Source organism: Felis catus, chromosome B4, assembly GCF_018350175.1.
Source record: "Felis catus isolate Fca126 chromosome B4, F.catus_Fca126_mat1.0, whole genome shotgun sequence".
Taxonomy (NCBI): Eukaryota; Metazoa; Chordata; class Mammalia; order Carnivora; family Felidae; genus Felis; species Felis catus.
The window spans coordinates 115,921,288-115,942,206 of record NC_058374.1 but is presented as its reverse complement, the minus strand read 5'-3'; the positions used below and the strand labels follow the sequence as shown (position 1 = coordinate 115,942,206).

Genomic DNA, 20,919 nt, shown 5'->3' with positions numbered 1-20,919 from the left:
TTCTGTAGTTCCATGTGTCTCCCTGCCCAGAGAGGGAGCTCCTAGGGCAGAGGCACGGTTTGTCATTTTTACCTTTCTGACTCTGGTGCTTTTAGCATACTGCCCGGCTCACAAAAGATAGACAAGGAAACATTTTTTGAGTAGAAATTCTGTATTTGGGGGGGCTTGGTGGAACCTAAATCAGTTCCATTAACTATCAGTTCCATTAAACTAAATTAGTCAATTCTGTTAATTATGATAAAAACATTTGGTCTAAATCAATTCCATTAACTATCATAAAAACATTTGGTTCAAAGTAAGTGAATAAGCTCTAATTGTACTTTGTGTGCTTTTATAGTTAAATTTGGCCTCTTAGAGAAACATTGGCTTTCTAAATAACTGTTATGTAATGAACCAGGTCATTTGCAGTCTGCATCAGCATGGTGTTTTGGATGTTGCTACATTTTGCAGAATTTAAGATTAAATATTTTTGTGTCTAAACCTGATGGGATTAGTTACAACCACAGATATTAGTGCTTTGCTAGTATACCATACAGATTTCTTTGCTTTCTGTGTTTTGTGCATTTGCTCTGCTATATTCTGGTAGTAAAAATAAATACTTATTAGGCAGAGTCTTGAAAGCTTCAGGAACTTTAAAAATATTAAAGAGCTGGGGGCTCCTGGGTGGTTCGGTTGGTTAAGTGTCTGACTCTTGGTTTCAGCTCAGGTCATGATCTCACAGTTTGTGAGATCAAGCCCTGCATAGGGCTCTGCACTCACAGTGCTCGCTCACTCGCTGTCTCTCAAAATAAATAAACATTTTTTAAAAAACGTTAAAGAGCTGATAAAACGCAGTATGAATTGACACTAATGAAGTTAAAAGTTCTCATTTTGCTAGAACTGAACAGTACAATTGTATATAATACAATGCTGTATTAGTCTACATTCATTTATTTTCAATGTTATAAGTACTGTAAAGATAAAATAGCAATTTGACAGCCCCTGTATTTTCATTGTCTAAAGTGTTTGGTTTTTTTTTTGTATTTTTTACTTTTTTAAGGAATGACTTGCAGGTACATACATCTTAAATGTGCAGTCGGATGATTTTTACCTGTGTGTACCACGTTAACCACCACCCGCCTCACCATTGTCTGCACCCTAGGGCTCCCTTGTGCCACCTTCTGGCAGATCACACTCCCTGCCTCTGCTCCCCAGCAAGAGCGGTTCCGACCTCCACATCACAAGAATCATACAGCATGAAGTGTGACACAATGAGATTCGTCTGTGTTGTGTGTGAATAGCTGTTTGTTCTTTTTATTTGCCGCATGTGGTTTTTAACTGCATTTTGCTTAATCGTCATTTTGGTAGTGAGAGTAAGAATAAGGAAGGGTACCTATTCGATGTTTGTTACTTGGTATGTGCTGAGGGCTGCGAGCTTCACAGACCTAACAGTAACAGAACTGTTGAGTAGAAAAGCCTCCGGGGCCTTAAAGGTCACAGACTTCATCCACCTTGTTTTCTCAAATGAGGGACCTAAGACTGGAGAGTTCACTAGACCCCCAGGTCCCCGACTGACCTGGTCTAGGATTCTTCGTGACTTCACGGTGCTCTGTCACAATTCACACCTGATCATATGGATGGCCCCAGTCAATAGGGAAGAAGTCGTGGGAATATAGCACTTTAGAAATCCAACATCAGCAAGGCTTAAAAATGTTGGCCCTTAAATGGTAAGAATGTTAATTATCTAGAGATTCCATTCACTCATCTATAAAACTTCTCTTTCAGTATCCATTAAATGAGGTGTTTCTCTCTTCATGGAAATTATTCCTTTATGAGAACCAATTCTTTTTTTTATTTAATCTTTTTTATATGTTTGTTTATTTTTGAGAGAGAGAGCGCGAGTGAGCATGAGTGGGGGAGGGGCAGAGAGAGAGGGAGACAGAATTCAAAGCAGGCTTCAGGCTCTGAGCTGTCAGCACAGAGCCCACAGAGCCCGACGCAGGCCTGGAACCCACAAGCCATGAGGTCATGACCAGAGCCGAAGTTGGACGCCCAAGACTGAGCCACCCAGGCACCCTGAGAACCAGTTCTTAAAGGAGAAGGAAGGGGAAAATTCTAAGGTGTGCACATGCTTATTATGAGTTCTGCAGTTTCGGTGCGTAGCCTTGAACTTCTGCTGTTTCCAGGTATAGTCCTCTTAAAGCCTTGATGAAAACCACAAAGCTTTTTCTAGAGAAGTTTTAGGGTAAACTCTAAGTCTGTGAGCTTTGCAAGTAAGAAACTGTTCCTTGATCAGATATGTTACTCTTAGTAATGATTCATAGAAAGTTTCATAGAAAGAATGTTGTAGGAGAGATTAGTGGACTCAGCACTGGAAAGTTTAATCCTTTATTGACCCCACTGGCCAGGAAGTAACCACAGGACATTCTTCAGTATGTTAGAGCCTCTTTAATTATCGGACACAGAAACATGTGGCTTGTCTTTTTCCCAGTTATAAAGCACTAGTTCAAACAGGATTGAGTCCCATTCATTGGTCATGGAATAAATTTAATGCATAGCAGCTATCATTTTATATTTTTATATGGAAAAGTAGAAGGAAGAGTACAGCAAATACCCACCTACCATATCAAGATTCAACAATTAAATTTTCCATATTTGTTTTATGTAGTGTGTATGTAATCTGTTGCAAAGTAAGTTACACGTAGACATTAAGGTACTTGGTTTCTGACATGTATACAAAACCAGAGACATTCTCTACATAATAAAATTAACATACCCTTAAATTAAAATTAATTATAATTTCCTGATATGCAGTGGTCCAAAAAATGAGCTGTTTTTAAAAATATGCTTATAAAGTTGGATTGCATGTAGTAAATACAAGTATTATTTCATAAAAGTTACATACATGTATACATGCACACATGTGTATGTATATATTGGTAAATACATATTTCTTACTGTGGGTCTCATTCAGAATTTGGAATATACTGCTTTATAGCATAAAGAAGCTGGCCGCATAAATAAGTATTTGCTAGTCAGTGATACTGCTAGTTCTGTGCTGTTGTACGGAATCTAAAAAAGTGAATACTTGCAGCAACATAAAGATCTAGTAAGGAGAATAAAATAAGTAGTATTAACAAGGGCCAGAATGGATCTGGGAGGAGCGGAAGTAACTTGGGCAGGAGTTCTTTGGAAAGGCCTCATAGAAGAAATCTTGAGGGATGGTAGGATATGGGTAAGACCGAGGTCTTGGAATGGGTGTGCCCAGAAGGAATGACGTAAGTATTGGGGTGGAAAGAAAGTGCAGAAATGTATTCAATGCACCGTAGCCCTGGAGTCTGTCAGGGAGGTGGTAGGAGGAAGACAGACCTTGGCAAGTTGGAGTAGGAAAAATTACTCAGGGATTAAGTACCGGCAGGAGGAAGAACCCAATTCCTTTATGAGAGGAAGAGCCGTTGTACGTCTTGACAGCGTTATAATGCGAAGAAGATGAGTATAATGACTCTCCGTGGCTGCATTGAGGAAATGAAACACTGAACACAGTGAAACCCATTTAAACTCTTGCCCTTTGTGTAGATGAAATAGGAAGTGAGGTTCTGGATTCAGTGGGTGGATCTGGGGAGAGCGAGGAAGGGTCAATCTAGGGAGAGATTCTTGGACAAAGAGATAACAGGATTTGGTGACAACTTGAGTCAGGGGTGGAGAGAACCTGGGCAAAATTAGCGAATGATGCCATTGATAGATACGGTTATGGAGTTAACGATCACCCAATTCAAAAAAACCCCACGCATCATCTGTAAAAACAAGCTTCCATGACATAATACTCTCAAGAATTAGTTTGGGAGGCTTTTTTATTTTTATTTTTTTACAGGAAGTAGCAAGTTACAATAATTAGATAGGTTTTTCTAACACAATTTTTCCTTGTTTTGCTTAAAGACTTAGGGAAATGTTAGATAATGTCTCTTTAGGGCCTTAATTTAGAGTCCTAGTTTCACTTAAGTAGCAACATAGAAGACTAATGATACTGAAAAAAAAATTAAGGATCAGATATTGAGATTTTAAATTTTAGTCATTTGAGGTCTTGTACCTTTTCAAAAGTTGGATCACTCAGATAGTTAGGTGTTCTGCTTTTGGGTGAATGGGCATCTTTTGAAAAATTCTCTTTACAGTTCAGTTCAGATTCATTGGAACTTGATTCTGAAGGGACCTCCTGGGTGCTTTGAGATTCTGCCTGACTTTCCCCATCCTGTCTCCGCTGCAAGATGCATATGCACACATAAGCAGGTTCCATGATGTGGAGTGGGGAGGGAGTTACCAGCTTCTCTGGGAAGAGCGTAATCGTGGTGACAGCAGCATCATTGTTCTTGGCTCTGGACTTTTCCCAAGTTCCCACCTGTCTGGGTATGTTGGGTTTGATAAGCGATAGCCTATGCTTAGAGCATTTAACTCTGTATGAGGCCCTGTTGCAAGCACTTCACAAATATTAATTCATCTCAGGTTTACAGTCACCCCGTGAAGTAGGTACTGCTGTCCCCACTTGACAGATGAGGAAACCGAGGCATAGAGAGAATGAGCACCTATCATCATCACCTACGATGATACATTTAATGTGACAGAGCTAGGATTTGAACCTACACAGTCTGGCCCTGTATCTGCTTTTAACCATGAACATATGCTACCACCATAATACAATTAACCTTTGTTTAGGACACATGGCTTTGGAATTGGGGCTTTCTTGTGAATCTCAGCTGGCTGGTTGCTGCAGGTGTGAGTGAGCCCTGGAAGGCTGTTCCCTCGGGAAATATCGTCACCCCAAATATAGACATGGGTTCCAAGAAAGGTCACGGTATAGTGTTTATCTTAAAAATCACAATCCACAGTTCAATTTATTTTTTTGTAGTTTCCTTTTTTCCAGATTACAAAGCAGTGTGTTCCTAGAGGACTGTCCTGTATCTGAAATATAAATCTTCAGTGCTTTTAAACTGCTGTGGCTGTGGGAGAAAGAAGCCTCCTCTTTGCTTCATCCCCGTAGCAGAGCCTCTGATTATTATCTGCCTCCTAGGGCTGTACTCAGAGGAGGGGCTTTCTGTACAAACTGGCATGTTTCACTGGCGTGGAGAGTCAGTAGCGGTGGTTAAAACAGAAGCAGGCTACATTTTGTATTCAAGAAATCTTGGGATCTAAGCTAGTTTCTTCTCTAACTCATTAATGTTAAATTGGCAACATCTCCAGTAATTGCCTTGTGGCACCAAGAACTGCCTAAAGCTGTTTGTTAGTATTTGGTCTCCTGGTTTCTCTCCGGTACGTATTTTCCACTTTGCAATATTTAATGGATACACAGTGCTTTAAGTGAATGAAAATTTAGGGTTGGAGGGGCGTGGGAAACATGTTTGTGTCTAGTAAAGGCATAAGGCAGCAGGACTCTCAGTGAAAGGTGGGAATGTTAGAGCGCAGACCTCACAGCCGGCTGGAATCACGGGTCTCCCACTTATTGGCTTTGTGACTTCAGACAAGTCGCTTGCTTTTTCCATCTGCAAAGTAATTATTCTCATCTCATATTCTTGAAAGGAAAAATAAAATAATGTATGTGAAGCAAGTAGAAAATTATATGATGCTTAAGTCTTTAGCCAGTAGCTTCTCTTTTTAAAATCAACTTGTACTATTTTGCCAAGATCCTGTCCTCTTTCTTGAACCATTCTTCTTGAGGCCTGCTTGTGTCCTTTATTTTCTTTTTTATGTGTAGTTATTTATTTTTGAGAGAGAGAGAAGTGCACCTGAGGAGGGGAGGGGCAGAGAGAGAGAGAGAAAATCTCAAGCAGGCTTTGTGCTCAGTGTGGAACCCAAGTTGGGGCTTGATCCCATGTCCCTGGAATCGTGACCTGAGCCAAAATCAAGAGTCACTCAACTGACTGAGCCACCCAGGAGCCCTTCCTTTTGTCCTTTATTTATTTTTTTTTAATGTTTATTTATTTATTTTGAGAGAGAGAGAGAGAGAGAGAAAGTGAGCAAGAGAGAGAGGGAAACAGAGAATCCCAGGCCTGCCCTAAGCAGGGCTCAAACCCACAAACTGTGAGATCATGACCTGAACTGAAATCGAGAGTCAGGTGCTCAGCTGACTGAGTCACCCAGGCACCCCTTTCCTTTTGTCCTTTAAAACAAGTCTTTGTCTCCTTAGACTCTGGAGGATAAGAGGACTTCTTTATTTTTGTGTTCACATTCTATTGAATTATGTTTTCCTAAGGGACAGGGAACTACACCTGATAATGTTGCTGGCACAGTAGATATGTTATTTCAAAAAAAGTTTTTCATTTATTGGAATTCTAAGACTGCATCCTTATGCCATCACAAATAGCGTATTGAGTTAAAACATGGTGCGAAAGAAGGAGCAAGCATGTGGATTCTCAGCAACAGTTAGGATGATGCCGGCAGGGAGAAGGTCACTGAGGGAGGAAGGGCGTACGCCTGTGTATTCTGTACATCGTGGGTCATGTGTTAGTTGGTCACCTATGTTGTTTGGAGCAACAGAAAGCCATGAGACACGTCAGTTTCCTGAATTTTTGATCTTCTGCTTGAATCGAGAGGCATTAACCGTCTGCAGTCCAGTCTGTCTGGAATACAACCCTGAATAACCTCTTGGCTACGGGTTCTCCTTGATTCCCTCCTGGCCAGCAACCAAGAGAATGTAAACAGGAGGGACAGCTGGCTGCCCCAGTTGGCTGTTTGTCTACCATTGATTGAGCAAGAGACTAAGGTCCTATTGAAGAAGGAATGTGGGGCAGGGCACACGTGGCTTATCAGACATTGCGTCCCTTTGAGCTTTGAGGCTTCAGTATGGGGGGTGGGGTGGGGAGGGGGATCCAATGTTATATAAATACTTAGATGCCTAGCAGGATAAACACTGTTCAAGGGGTAAATGCAAATTTTGGGGAGAGCACAAAGGAAGCCGTCTGTTCTAGCAGAGCGTGGGGGTAGGGGTAGCTTTGTGGAAGAGACAGTGTTTGAACTGGTCCTGGAAAGGTAAATTGGGGTGGAGGCATGCAAGGCCACGCTAGGGTGAGGAGCTAGGAGGTACTTAACACACAGAAATAGGAAAGTGCGTGAAGCATTCAGAGGCTTGTTGGGTTAATGGAATAAGATGAAGGTTGAAAGCTTACAGGCTTTGGTACAAATCCTGGTTCTGTGCTTATTAGCTATAACCACAACCTATTTCATGCCTTCCCATTCCAAATCTGTAAAGCATAGCTATTGATACCGACTTCATGGGGCTGTGGGGATGAAATGAGAGTGTATACAAAGCTCCAGCCTTACTCTGGTGCCTCTTGCATAGATGCGCTCAAAATATCATTATGGACAAGTCTCCTGGAATATGGCCAAGATAGGACCCTGATCAAGAGAGTTCTAAATTCTTTGCTGAGGATTTCACGTATTAGTTTCTTTTTTAACAATTTTTTTTAAGTTTATTTATTCTGAGAGAGAGTGCATGCACAGGAGATGCAGAGAGGGAGGGAGAGAATCCCAAGCAGACTCTCCATTGTCAGCACAGAGCCCAATGTGGGGCTTGAGTTCATGAACCATGAGATCGTGACCTGAACCGAAACCAAGAGTGGGAAGCTTAACTGACTGAGCCACCCGGGCGCCTCAGGGAATTTTTTTTATTATCAATTTTTTTTTTTAAATAGTTTTCACACCCAATGTGGGGCTTGAATTCACAACCCTGAGATCAGGAGTCACATGCTCGACTGACTGAGCCAGCCAGGCACCCTTAGTCTAGGGAATTTTAAAGATTTTCAGAAGGAACAGGACTTGGTTTGTCTTTTAAAAAGATAGTTTTATTTGGCCCAAGGCAGTCAGAGTTTTTTTTACATTGCTTGGCCTCCTTTGAAGCCTAACGTAACTTCCATATGAAAAATAAATACTAAAATGTTGATTGTTCTTTTCATGGACATGAAAATTTTTTTCCTTGAATATGATGCTATTTATTATTTTGTTAGAACTAAGGGAGATTTTTATTTCTAATTGTTAGTTGGTGATAATACTCCTGGCTTACATTAGGAAAAATAAAATTGCTTAAAGGAAATAAGCTCCATATTGCAAAAGGGAAATAAACTAGTAAGGATCAGTTTTTTTTCTACTACAGAATTAGGTATGTTATTTCTAAGCCCTATCTGATGACTAGTTGTGTTCTATTTATAACAAAATTCTGTACTAATTATCCAGTACGCATGCAATATTTTTTATAGTACCAAAACCAAATTAAACCCCGACCTGCAGAGAAAAACTTAATAAGGAGGCTTAGGTTTGCTTTGGGAATGTGCTTTGGGACCCAAGTATCAAGTTCTGTTTCCTGGCTCAGTCTTACTAAGCAACTTTTCAAAGGACACAAGCCAAGTTGTAATCTTCAGTGTGGCTTTCTCCAGGTGCCCTGGGAATGGGGGACAGAAGGAGCTGTGTCAGCTTATGAGCTGGATGTGTTTGACCATATTCCCTCTGTTACATATGGGAGCAAGAGTATGGTGCTCACCGCCAGGCAGGGTGACCTACCTAACATCTGTAGATTGAGGTACATTTACCTCTTTATCCTAAGAGGGTGTGATAAAGCATGGGAAATAGAGTAGCAGTAATATCCAAAAATAAAATTGAAAATTCAAAAGGAGGGGAATGCTAATCACCAGGTGTAACAGTTATTCATTTGGGCTGAACTTCCTAGCAAAAAGGGAGACATTATTATCTGATAGGACACCCCTATCATATTGACTATTATATTTACTTTATGTATTTAGCTAAGAAGCTATACCAGTGGACAAATTACTTCCCCTTATAGGGAAAATTACTTTTCCTGTGAAGAGTACCTCTCATGAACAGATTGTGGACTGAAATGAAAAGTTACTTGGGTTCGTATTGAAGCTATTGCTTTTTAAAATGGGCATTAAGCCAAGTGAGATCTACGAAGATTCTTCCAGTGCCGACAGTCTGACTTCTGTTGCAGATCAGTGCCCCTCAGGTGAAGTTAGCTGTTGTCATGTGCCTCTGAGAGGGCACTAAGAAATCCTCAAAGACTTCGTTCGGATTGGAGATGCTGAAAGACTGCAGGACAGTGCTGGCTTTGTGTGGTCATCATTCAGAAACTTAGGTTAAGCACACGTTCCTCCCAAGAACCCTGCTCACTGGCTAAGGGCCTCAGAGACCCATTTTTCTCCTCCTTCAGAGCTGTCTCTCCTGCTTCGATTCCTGAGGTGGTTCTCTTGGGGTATAATGTGGTATTTCTACCTCTCCCCTAGTCCTCAAAGCAAGTGCTCAGTCCCTTTCCTGCGAGGGTTTTACTGACCCTCCCACTGCCAGAAACCGGTGGGGGAGTAACTCCCATGGTAGGAAGGACTCCAGAACCCTGGAAGTGGTTAGTTCAGCACCCAGGGGTTCTCACACACCCCAAGTTTCTTCTAAGTGTAGGAACTAAAAGCCACAATGATGTTCATTCTGCATTTAGTCCTAAAATTGGGGTTTCCTGCTTCCCCTTTAGAACTCCCCATCCCATATCTCCCCACCAGAAGGAACTGCGAGCCCTTCCTTCAAGAAGGCCGAGTTCTTCGTGCCCGACCTGTGGAGATGGGGGGCAGGTGTTGGGTGTTCACTTCCCTTTCCCAGACTTGCCTGTTTTTGAGGCAAGATAGATAGGATGCCCAGAGACTCTTTCTCTTAGAAATAGCCTTCTTTTGGGGGCACCGGGTGGCTCAGTTGGTTGAGCATCTGACTTCGACTCAGGTCATGATCTCGCATTTTAGAAGTTCCAGCCCCACATCAGGCTCACTGCTGTCAGCACAGAGTCCACTTTGGATCCTCTGTCCCCCTCTCTTTGCCCCTCCCCCACTTGTGCTCTCCCAAAAATAATACTAAAAAAGAAAAAGAAATAGCCCTCTTTTGGTGTTGCTTCACATGCCTCTCCAGTCTCCTCCCCAGGGGACCATGGCTGTCCTTTACCTGCGGTTGGTATTAAATGTACGTTGTTTGCTTTTCGTTACCCTAGCCTGTCCCTTCTAGCTTCTTCTCCCCCTCTGATTTAATTCTTCTGTAGATTACACGGCATCTAGTAAATTTTTATCAGGTCAGACTAATTTTGTAAGAGATTAGTTTGTATTAATTGAAAGTGAGTTCTAAGCTATTTTGAAGACATCTATATTTTCTAGTGCATGTAATTCAAAGTAGGTTACCACTGTTGCCTGGTAGAGGCTTAATGAGAAGATAATTATTTCTAATTACAGTGTCAAGTGTTCATAAGTGCTTGAAGATGCTTGAAGAATTTGTTTTTGAGAACCGTAAACACTTTGTCTAATCTCCTGCATCTGTTAATTCACAGTGTTGGGATAAAGGATTGGGCCAGCAAAGGTACACGTAGTCTGTCCCCTGTTCCAAACGATCCTTAATCCCGGAGTGATGAGGTGAACTTTACCTGCAGGCGAGGACTAAAAACTCCTGATGCTGTCAAATTTCTTTGGTCCATGATGCTAAGAGAGGAAGAGGCAGGGGAAATAAAACCTTTACGGTAAAACTAGTGATTCAGTTCCTGTTCTGTACACCATGAACTTCTTTAAAAGTTCATAGTGTACTATTGTCAGACTTGAGCTACAAAAGGAAGTGTGTTCCTTGTCTGAGCGAATTAGAACAAACATTTTATGAAGTCACTTTACTAATAAAATATCTTTGGGATACTATGTGAAGATCTTTAAGATTTTTCATTTTTCTTTTAATGTTTTTTTTTTAATTTTTTTTTCAACGTTTATTTATTTTTGGGACAGAGAGAGACAGAGCATGAACGGGGGAGGGGCAGAGAGAGAGGGAGACACAGAATCGGAAACAGGCTCCAGGCTCTGAGCCATCAGCCCAGAGCCTGACGCGGGGCTCGAACTCACGGACCGCGAGATCGTGACCTGGCTGAAATCGGACGCTTAACCGACTGCGCCACCCAGGCGCCCCTTAATGTTTATTTTTGAGAGAGAGCAAGAGCAGGGAAGGGGCAGAGAGAGAGGGAGAGAGAGAATCCCAAGCAGGCTCTGCACCGTCTGCGCAGAGCCCAACGTGGTGAGGCTTGAACTCATGAACTGTGAGATCATGCCCTGAGCTGGAATTAAGAGACCCTCCACTGACTGAGCCACCCAGGCCTCCCTAAGGTTTTTCATTTCTAGCATGTAGAGGGAGGGAAAGTGGCATTCTTCTAAAATACAGGTATCGACTACTTTGTGTAGGTATCAACATGAATGTGTTAGTATCTCGTTATGAGGCTGCTTAACAAGCTTTCAGAATTACTTCTCCAGTGCAGGTTAGCTCAGCAAGAGAACCAAGCGTTTGGTGCTGGGGTTCAGGGCTTTGGTTGGCTTCCCCGGGTTCACTGAGTGGGGAGACATTTTGCAAGTGCACGTCAAGTTACCACAAAGCAAGACGGAAGATGGCTTAGTCATGCCGTATGCATTACTAGCAGCAAAGTGATAAAAAGCTCGCATTTTTTGGTAAAACATAAAAAAGGTACCCCTACAGGGCCATGCCAGGCAGTCCCTTGTTTTCTCTGCTCTATCACCCAGTAGAGGGACGAGTGTCTTCCCTTTTCTCCAGGCAGATCTGTGACTTATCTACTGAGCGCCTTCCCCACATGCATCCAGAGCTGAACCCCTCAGTTGTTAGGCCCTTAGACGTGGCTGGCTTCTTCTCCAGGGGTCGCTTATCTCACTTCTCTGATTTTTACCATCTGTTTCTCTCCTTCTCTTTCTTCCCTTAGTGATTGTAAATGCTGCATGTGATTTCAGTAAAAGCAATAGGCTTTTTCTTTTTGTCCTCAGAATTACTTTGCCTGCACCACTGTGCCTATTTTAAAGCACGGGTGAAGAAGAATGAATGTCACAGGCCGTATCAAACCTGAGATTGGTGTGGTTTCAGCCAGCAACATCAGCGCTGTGGTTAGGCAGCAACCTGGACGAATTTTTCAAGTTCAGACTGAGGGAGGGTAAGCGTGCTGACAGAGCAGTCTTAACCAGACCCAGGGCGTCCACACAAGTCCTGGTGCCCCGGTAGGGCCACTGCAGAGCAGGTTCTCACACTATTGGTGGCTGAGCTTAGGTCCTGCAAAGTCTTACCTGTTTCGTATGTCAGAGTGTAGCCCCAGCTAAGCTATTCATTGTCTATGGAGGACCTCAAGAAATCTATTTGTTTATCAGCCTGGCTTTTCTCATGAAAGAGGGTTAGTGTATAGAATATATGAATGCTAAAAAAAGTATTTAGCACAATGCCTGACTCATAGTAAAAGTACCCTGTCATTGTTAGGGAGGCAGGCCCTGGAGACAGACTGCCTGGATTTCAGTCCCCACTCTGCTGTTCACTAGTTGTGTGCCTGTAGGCAACTTATCTAACTTCTCTGTGCCTAGTTTTCTCATTCGTAAAATAGTAACGGTAGAACCTATCTCAGAATTTTTAACAAACGGGATGCCACACGTGTCCCTAACATGACATTTTTCCTCCCGGGCATGTGGTGGGATTGTCTTTCCCCGTCCTGTAGCCCCCTTGAAGTTAGCTAGGCCCGGTACAGTGAGCGGACGAAGCCATAAGCGCCTCTTCTGATGGAAGTCTTTAGGCTCCAGTGAACGATTCCCCAAGTCCCCTGCCATGGCCACCAGCAACACTGCAGAAGGTGGAGGCTCCCTCACAGCTGGGGTCCCTTAGCTGATGCCCAGCAGTCTTGTTAGCACGAGCAAGAATGAACCTTTCCTTTCTTCCTTCCTTTCTTTTTCTTTCTTTCTTTTTTTTTTTTTTTTTAAAGCCACTGAGATTTTGGCATTGTTGCCACAGCAAAGCCTAGCACATTCTGATTGGCATGCCACAGGAGCAGCCTTGCCTCTGGACCTGAAATTAGATTCCGGCTAAAATGAGTAAGGGTACAGAATGTCAGCTGTGTGGGCCTGGACCCCGGGCCACAGAGACCTGTGAGTGCCTTTGTGGGCCTGTCTGTGAGAGCACGCTCGTGTGCGCTGGGGAATACCTGTTGCCTAGGAAATGGCCTAGGCCGCCGGTTTCAAGGACTGACTCTTTCCTAGTGTGACTGAGCTCAGGCAGCTTTTCTTTTCTTTTCTTCCCCAGGCAGTTTTTCTTAACGCAAAAGGTCCATTGTATCCGGCCTCGGGTCTAGGCAGGCAGTTGTCATCCCCTCTTCGTTCTGATCTCTCTGTGCCTCTGCTTGTTCGGTCCATTCCGTGACCCCCAGAGCCTCCGGGGACTCATGCCTCGGTCCGCGCCCTCCAGGCATCCACAGGCCCGCCCCCCCACTCCCCAACCCCCTCCCCACTCCCCAACCCCCCCCCCCCGACTCCCCACCCCCCCCCACTGTGTTCCCTTTTCCACTTCTCTTGGGTGGGGTTCGGGTGGTGTGCCCCTGCATTGACTGTCCTTCCCTTTTGTTCGTTTTCCTCTGGAGCTTTTAGGGGGTAGATATGAAATGTCACGAAGAGAGCCCTCTTTGGAAGCAGGAACAGTGTGTTCCCGCAGCCACTGTATTACTTTGTGCTGTGCCTGGCTTCCCAGTGAGCGAGGTGAGCTCACTTACGTTGTATCGGAGCCTTGGATGGTTGGCAGAGGTGACTCAGTGTCGGTTTTTGATGTTAGTCCAGGGCTTAGGCTTTTCTGTAGCCTTTGTTCTAGAACATTGAGGTGACCGTGGAAATGTTGCCGCTGCCGGAAGGAAAACATTATTAGCGATGGCTTTTCACTAGGATGTCGGTGGTCTGCCTTTCACGTAAACTAATAATAGCCAAGTCATTCTAAGAGAACTGAAAGGGGCTAGCAGTCATTTTTAAAAATAGCATCTATTCTGCCAAAATGGTATTTCATGTTCTTTTTTTTTTTTTTTGAATTGGAAAATATGGAAACATAAAAACAAGAATGACTCCTCTTAACCCCGCCATGCAAAAATAACCATTGTTTGGAGCTTGTTTCCTTTCAGTTTTTACATGGAGGTACATTTTTAAATGAAATTGGAATGACAACAGTAGCAAACCTTTTTTGAAACCATTCTCTGTGCCAGAACTCTTTAAGCACTTTATGCGTATTATCTCATTCATTCATTCACAACTCTTTGAAGAAAGATGATCTCCATTTTACAGAAGAGGACACTGAGGCACAGAGAGGCTAAATCATTTTCCCAAAGCCACACAGCTCGTAAAAGCGGTGCCTAGACAGAAAGCAAAAGCAGTCTGTCTCTGGAGCCCAGGGTCTTGACTATTCCACGATACTATCTCACAGTAAAGATAACTTGGATTAAAGGTCATGGAATTTGCACTGTTAGCTGCGACTTGTATGGTTCCGTCTCTATAGATGAGGAAGTTGAAGCCCACAGACGTGACCTGATTTAGCTAACGACATAACTAGTTACTGTCAGTGCTGAAACTGGAACCTGCATCTCCTGATCCGCACAGTTCACGTGCACGCTGACTCCGGGTGATCCGTGAACCTTTGTCCGCCCTGGGTCCCGCCCTGAGACAGCTGCACCGTGCACTTGCCCGCGGGGCCGGCTCCGGATGACGTGGGGGACGCCCACAGCTTTCTCCCCAGCACGTACGTGAAATTTCACTTTGGGTTTAGGGAATGCATGGGCATCTGGTAACGATGTGTACACCTCGCCCTTCATTACCCTGCAGAGCGAGGGCTATAAAAGGCTATAAAAAGGTGTGACCCAACAATAGTTTCAACCTTCTACCCTCATCAGACATTTTCACCTGAGATTTGCTGACAAGCAGTGAGGTAGATTGATTTGAGCTCTGAATGCTGTTGCTTTCCCCAGCCTGCACCGTCGAGGACATGCCAAGCATTGTTATAGTTTTAAAGTGAGCCAGAAGTCAGCCAGCTCTCTGTGTGCAAACGCTCCTGGGTGTTCGAGGCTGTCCTGGCCCAGCAGTCTGTAAGGGAGGAGGCCGTTGCATTGCAACACCAGCGTTGGCTGGCCAGCTGCCGTGGGGCTGAGGATTGAAGGAAGAACGGGAGCTGACTTACTATTGCATTTGGGAAGGTAAGGTATAAAAGCCTTCGCATCTTCCAACTTGGTGGACTTCTCCAGAGCCAAGTAGGTTTCAGTGGATTTTTAAAAATAACTTAATCTGATCTTCGAGCTCCAGAGGGCAAAAGCGAGGTCTTCAGAGTGTCCCAGACAAAGTGGAGCAAAAAAGACAAGAGTGTGTGATGATTGGTCAAAACTAATGCATGCCTTTAGAGGTGAGGCTCACGGTTACCCCTAGAGATGGGGGTGATGTACTTGTGATGGAAGGGGGCACGGGGAGCTTCGGTTCTGGTTGTTGTTGTTGTTGTTACTGTTTTTTACTAGGTCACGGTTATACAGTATGTCCAGTTTGTGACAGTTCATTGAGTATTGAGTTTTATTATTAAATGTGTTCTTTTCTGTATGTAAGTTATACTTCATTTAAAGTTTAAAAGTCCTTATTTGTGGGGTGCCTGAGTGGTTTGGTCAGTCAAGCATCTCATTTTTTATCACAGCTCAGGTCTTGATCTTAGGGTTGTGAGTTCAAGCCCTGTGTTGGGCTCCACACTCACTGAGCCTAGAGCCTACTTAAAAAAAAAAAAAAATCCTTATTTGTATTTGTGTTGTGTTGCTGCACGTTGATTCTCAGAAAAATCTCCATATTTTTTTTCTTTTAATTTGGGAGAGAGCACGAGTGGGGGAGAGGGCAGAGAGAGAGAGAACTCCCAGGTTCAGGGTTCAGTCCCATGAACTGTGAGATCATGACCTGAGCGGAAACCAAGGGTCAGACGCTCAACTGCTGAACCATCCAGGTGCCCCAGAAAAGTTTTCATTTGGTTGAACTACCCAGCTGTGGGGAAAACATCTCTGCCTGAAATTTTCAGGTCTGTATGGGAAGAACATCCAAGGTCACTGTCTTGATTCTATTAAAATATAACTTAAGTGATTTCGGAGTGACTCTCCTGGAATAAAGAATGATGTCATCTGAGTTAGGCAAACATTATCGATAGTCTCCTGTGAATAGGGACAGTGCTAGCACTACAGACCTGGTGTAGGTATGACAAGTCTCTTCCCTAAAGGAACCTGTAACCGGGATTGGGGGGGGGGGTTAAAATCCATAGATGAGTGATGCCAGGATGAGTCACGTGGCACCGTGAAAGCACCATGGAGGACCACAGAAAGAACAGGCAGCTTTCTGATGGACTAGGGAAAGCTTTGTGGAATAAGTGGAATTTTAAGTGGAGCTTCAAGAATATGTGGGATTTAAAAAAATTTTTTTAAGTTTATCTATTTTTGAGAGAGAGCACAAGTGGAGAAGGGGCAGAGAGAGAGAGAGAGAGAGAGAGAGAGAGAGAGAGAAAGAGAGAGAGGGAGGGAGACAGAGAATCAAAGCAGGCTGCAGGCTCCAGGCTCCGAGCTATCAGTGCAGAGCCCTACGCGGGGCTTGAACTCACAGACCATGAGCTTGTGACCTGAGACAAAGTCAGCGGCTTAACTGAGCCACCCAGGCGCCCCTGGAATATGTGGGATTTTGATAACCAGAAGTGGATGGGTGGCAGGCATTGTGAATATCATTCATATGAGAAAATCCATAGGACATTCCCCTACATTCTGGGAACTTTGGGTTGTAAGGTTCACTTGAGATGAATGTCATCCATTAGGTGCAAGGTGAGGCCTGAAAGGTAAGCTAGGGCCTTATAGTGGCTGGGTTGTTGTATTCAATTTGGGAGGCTTTGGGGAGCCAAAGAAAGTTTCTGAGAAGTAGAAAAGCATGATCAGATCAGTGAATCCCTGCAGTGATACAAATTTGTAGGCTCCTGATTGTGTGGTTACCACAGATTACCCTGTCTGCCCCAGATAAACATTTTCTAGATTTAGTGCATTCTCTGTTAATGCCATTTGAACCCATTCCTGTTTGGGTTCACTAGTGAGCCATAGATACAGAGTTTCCTTGAGCTCCCTCTGGTCTTCTCTAGGACTTGAAGATGATTATCCCATACCTTCTTTATTCCCTACGCCCACCTGTCTGTCTTGATCAGGTGACGTCAGAATTCCTTTCTCCTTTTTTCTAGTCTTACAAGTGACTTGGCATTTATTTACTTCCAGCCTTTCCTATGTGACACTCTTCTGCCAGATAAAACACCCAGTGTCTCTTATTCATAGCAAAATTGTGTGTTGGAAGAGAGGGGCCAAGAAATAATGTTAACAAACTTTTGTAAGTTGTGTAGGAGGACTGACTCACCAGCCTGGGATTGTGTCCCACTATGCCATTGGGCTCCCTTCTCTGGGAGAAAGCACTGGGCAGGATTGTGCATGGGACAGAGTATTAATACTTCATTGTTGGAAATGAACACATTTGAGTCTGGGTCACTTAGGCAGGGTGAGATGTGTTAATATCTTATTAATATTTTGCTATTTCTGCCTACTGTTGCTTAAAAAAAAATAACTTGTGCTGAATATTGTCTCCCATTTGGTTTCCAGTGAGACTCTGTATCAAGGGATTATTCTAATCAAGAGGTAGTTAACTTGACAAATCAGATGCTTCAGTTTAGAGGTTACATATCTTTCGAGGTTGTGTTCAGACTCTGCAAAGGCTAGTCTTTAGTCCTTTGGGGACACCTTGGTAGAGTGTCCTGACACAGACAGAGAACCCCATAAGGGTGACTTGAATTCAAATCCTGGCTCTTGATGTCTCCGTTTGTACATACATGGGTTTAACATAGTCTTTACTTGGCATGGTAGGATCAAACAAGACACATATCCATGGTACCTGGCATCCAGGCTCCCTTCATCTTTCCCTTGCCCTTGCCCTTGCCCTTTGCCCTTTGCCCTTGCCCTTGCCCTTGCCCTTGCCCTTGCCCTTGCCCTTGCCCTTGCCCTTTCCCTTTCCCTTTCCCTTTCCCTTTCCCTTTCCCTTTCCCTTTCCCTTTCCCTTTCCCTTTCCCGGCACAAACCTGTGGTGCTCAGTGATACTTGCACTTCTTCCCCAGGTGGCCCTTGAGTGAGAAAGCCATTTTAGAGGGTATTATCACTTGCTGTTCTTTTTTTTTTTAATCACTTCCGTTGTGGTTGGGTTATTTCCACCTGTACACACTGTCCCGTTAGTCAGTAAAATTAATCTTGCATCATATTATCCCATCACATCTGCTTAATGATTCCAGTAAGAAAATAATTTCTTGTGTTGATGATGAATGTACCTGCTGGAACTTTTCCCTCATTCTTCTTAAGTGATTGAGGTCTGAACTGGATGCATTTCCCACAGTGTCAAAATTCACCGTGCGTGGAGCATGGCAGGCACCCTAGTTACCTGGGCATTTGGGGAAACTAGGACTGAGGGTAACCTTGTCCCATTATGCATTTTCCACCCTGGCAACTGACAATTACATGTAATGAGACAAAACATCGGAAGCCCTGGGAAACCTGAATCTCATAGTACACATGGATGCAGGAAGGAGTTGGGCTGTCCTCTGTTCAACTGGGAGAATAGTAGGGAGTTTTTATCTTAGGAATACTTGCAGTTTAAAGATCTGGGACCTGAAGTATGCCTGTAGTGTGTGCCCAGATTCTATCACAGTAACTGTGCCTTTGCCTTCAAGTCTTCAAGTGCTTCCTCCCTGTGTCTTTCAGGTAGAGCGACATGACATGAACACCCTAAGCCTGCCCCTGAACATTCGCCGAGGGGGGTCCGACACCAACCTCAACTTTGACGTACCGGATGGCATCCTGGACTTCCACAAGGTCAAACTCAGTGCGGACAGCCTGAAACAAAAAATTCTGAAGGTGACAGAGCAGATCAAAATCGAGCAGACGTCCCGCGACGGCAATGTTGCAGAGTATCTGAAACTAGTCAACAGCGCAGACAAGCAGCAGGCGGGCCGCATCAAGCAAGTCTTTGAGAAGAAGAATCAGAAGTCCGCTCACTCCATTGCCCAGCTCCAGAAGAAGTTAGAACAGTATCATAGAAAGCTCAGGGAGATCGAGCAGAATGGAGCCTCCAGAAGCGCAAAGGACATTGCCAAAGACAACCTGAAGGACGTGCCGCACTCCCTGAAAGATGCCCACGCGAAGTCTCGAACTGCTCCCCACGGCACGGAGTGCGGTAAATCGGGCATGCCGGGCGTGTCCCTCACCCCGCCCGTGTTCGTCTTCAATAAGTCCAGGGAGTTTGCCAACCTGATCCGGAATAAGTTTGGCAGCGCCGATAACATCGCTCACTTAAAAAATTCCCTGGAGGAATTTAGGCCTGAAGGGAGTCCGCGGGCCTATGGGGGCAGCGCCACCATTGTGAACAAACCCAAGTACGGCAGCGATGACGAGTGTTCGAGTGGCACGTCGGGCTCCGCCGACAGTAACGGGAACCAGTCCTTCGGGGCCAGCGGAGCCGGCACGCTGGACAGCCAGGGCAAGCTCACCATGATCCTGGAGGAGCTGAGGGAGATCAAGGACACCCAGGCACAGCTGGCCGAGGACATCGAGGCGCTGAAGGTGCAGTTTAAGAGAGAATACGGTTTTATTTCTCAGACGCTGCAAGAGGAAAGATACAGGTATGTCAGACTGTTCTCTTGGAATTCTTCTAGAAGCATGACCTACTGAGTGCAGAGAGATTGCTTGGAAGTGACACGCTCATGGTTGTGTTTTCCATGAATATGGATGTGGATCAAAAAAACATTGCAAATCAATAGTGTTTTCCATACTTCGTGATTCTAAACTTTATAGTTTGTGACGTACAGGTTGATACTTGAGAGAGAGTTGTGTGAGTCTGTTAAAATGTCGCTGTATAGTCTGTAGCTCATGTGCACATGCAGTTCCTTCTTAAGCTCCAGTAGACTTCTGTCATAAAGTTTTGTTACACTAATTCATAGGTCTGTATTTTATTTTCCTCCATGATAACTGTCAAGTAAATGACCCATTGTATGGCTGGGGAACCTGGGTGACTCAGTTAGCTAAGCGTCCTACTTCGGCTCAGGTCATAATTTCACGCTTTGTGAGTTTGAGCCCACATCAGGTCAGCACAGAACCCACTTCGGATCCTCTGTCTACCTCTCTCTCTGCCCCTCCCCTGCACGCATATGCTGTCTGTTTCTGTCTCTCTCAAAAATAATAAATAACCATTTTAAAAAGAAATCACTGCATTGTTCAACAAGGTAGATTTTCTTTGGCACATTAATCTTCAAGTTTTGATATAGTGTACATTTTTTTTATGTACGATATTCTGCTCACTAAACTTTTCACCATAAAGAGTTTTCAAAAGAAATCTTAAGAGTAAAGTATAAATTCAAATCTTGTGGATTATATTAGCTAATTTTATTTTTTTTGTATTAGCTCATCTTTTTAAAGTTTATTTTTATTTATTTTGAGAGAGAGAGCACATGCACAAGTGGGGGAGGGGCAGAGAGAAGGAGAGACAGAATCCCAAGCAGGCTCCACGCTGTCAGTGCAGAGCTCCATGCAGGGCTCGAACCCACAAACTATGAGATCATCGCCTGAGCCGAGATCAAGAGTCCAATGCCTAACTGACTGCGCCGCCCAGGCACCCCTATATTAGCTACTTCTAAAAGTTATTTATAGGCTAGATTTTATGTGCCTATAACTAATTAATAAAAATATTAATAAGAAGTGATTTTCTACTGTTTCTCAGTAAAAAGATTCCCCAAAGTTTGTTTTGTTTTGTTTTGTTTTGTTTTTTTAAGATTTTAAGTAATCTCTGTACTAGCGTGGGGCTTGAACCCACAACCCTGAGATCAAGAATCACATGCTTGCTACCAACTGAGCCAGCCAGGCGCCCCCAAAATTGTGGTTGTTTGTTTTGTTTTTTGTTTTTAGTCAAAGCGAACATGTTAACTTATAAAAATGTAGAGAAAAAGTTAAATGCCCATGGGACACCTGGGTGGCTCAGTCAGTTAAGCATCCAGTTTGGCTCAGGTCCTGATCTGGTG

At 43.9% G+C, this 20,919-nt stretch overlaps 1 protein-coding gene across 16 annotated transcripts in view; it reads left to right on the top strand.

Annotated features, from left to right (window-relative positions):
* TMCC3 (transmembrane and coiled-coil domain family 3) overlaps positions 1–20,919 on the top strand; it is a 329,016-nt gene that overhangs the window by 259,134 nt on the left and 48,963 nt on the right. For 12 of the 16 annotated variants that reach the window (XM_023257310.2, XM_023257314.2, XM_023257311.2 and 9 more), the window contains one exon: positions 18,611–19,527. In XM_023257310.2, coding sequence (XP_023113078.2) covers positions 18,611–19,527 — 917 coding nt within the window. The other 4 variants (XM_045062169.1, XM_045062167.1, XM_045062165.1 and 1 more) reach the window with 4 other exon arrangements.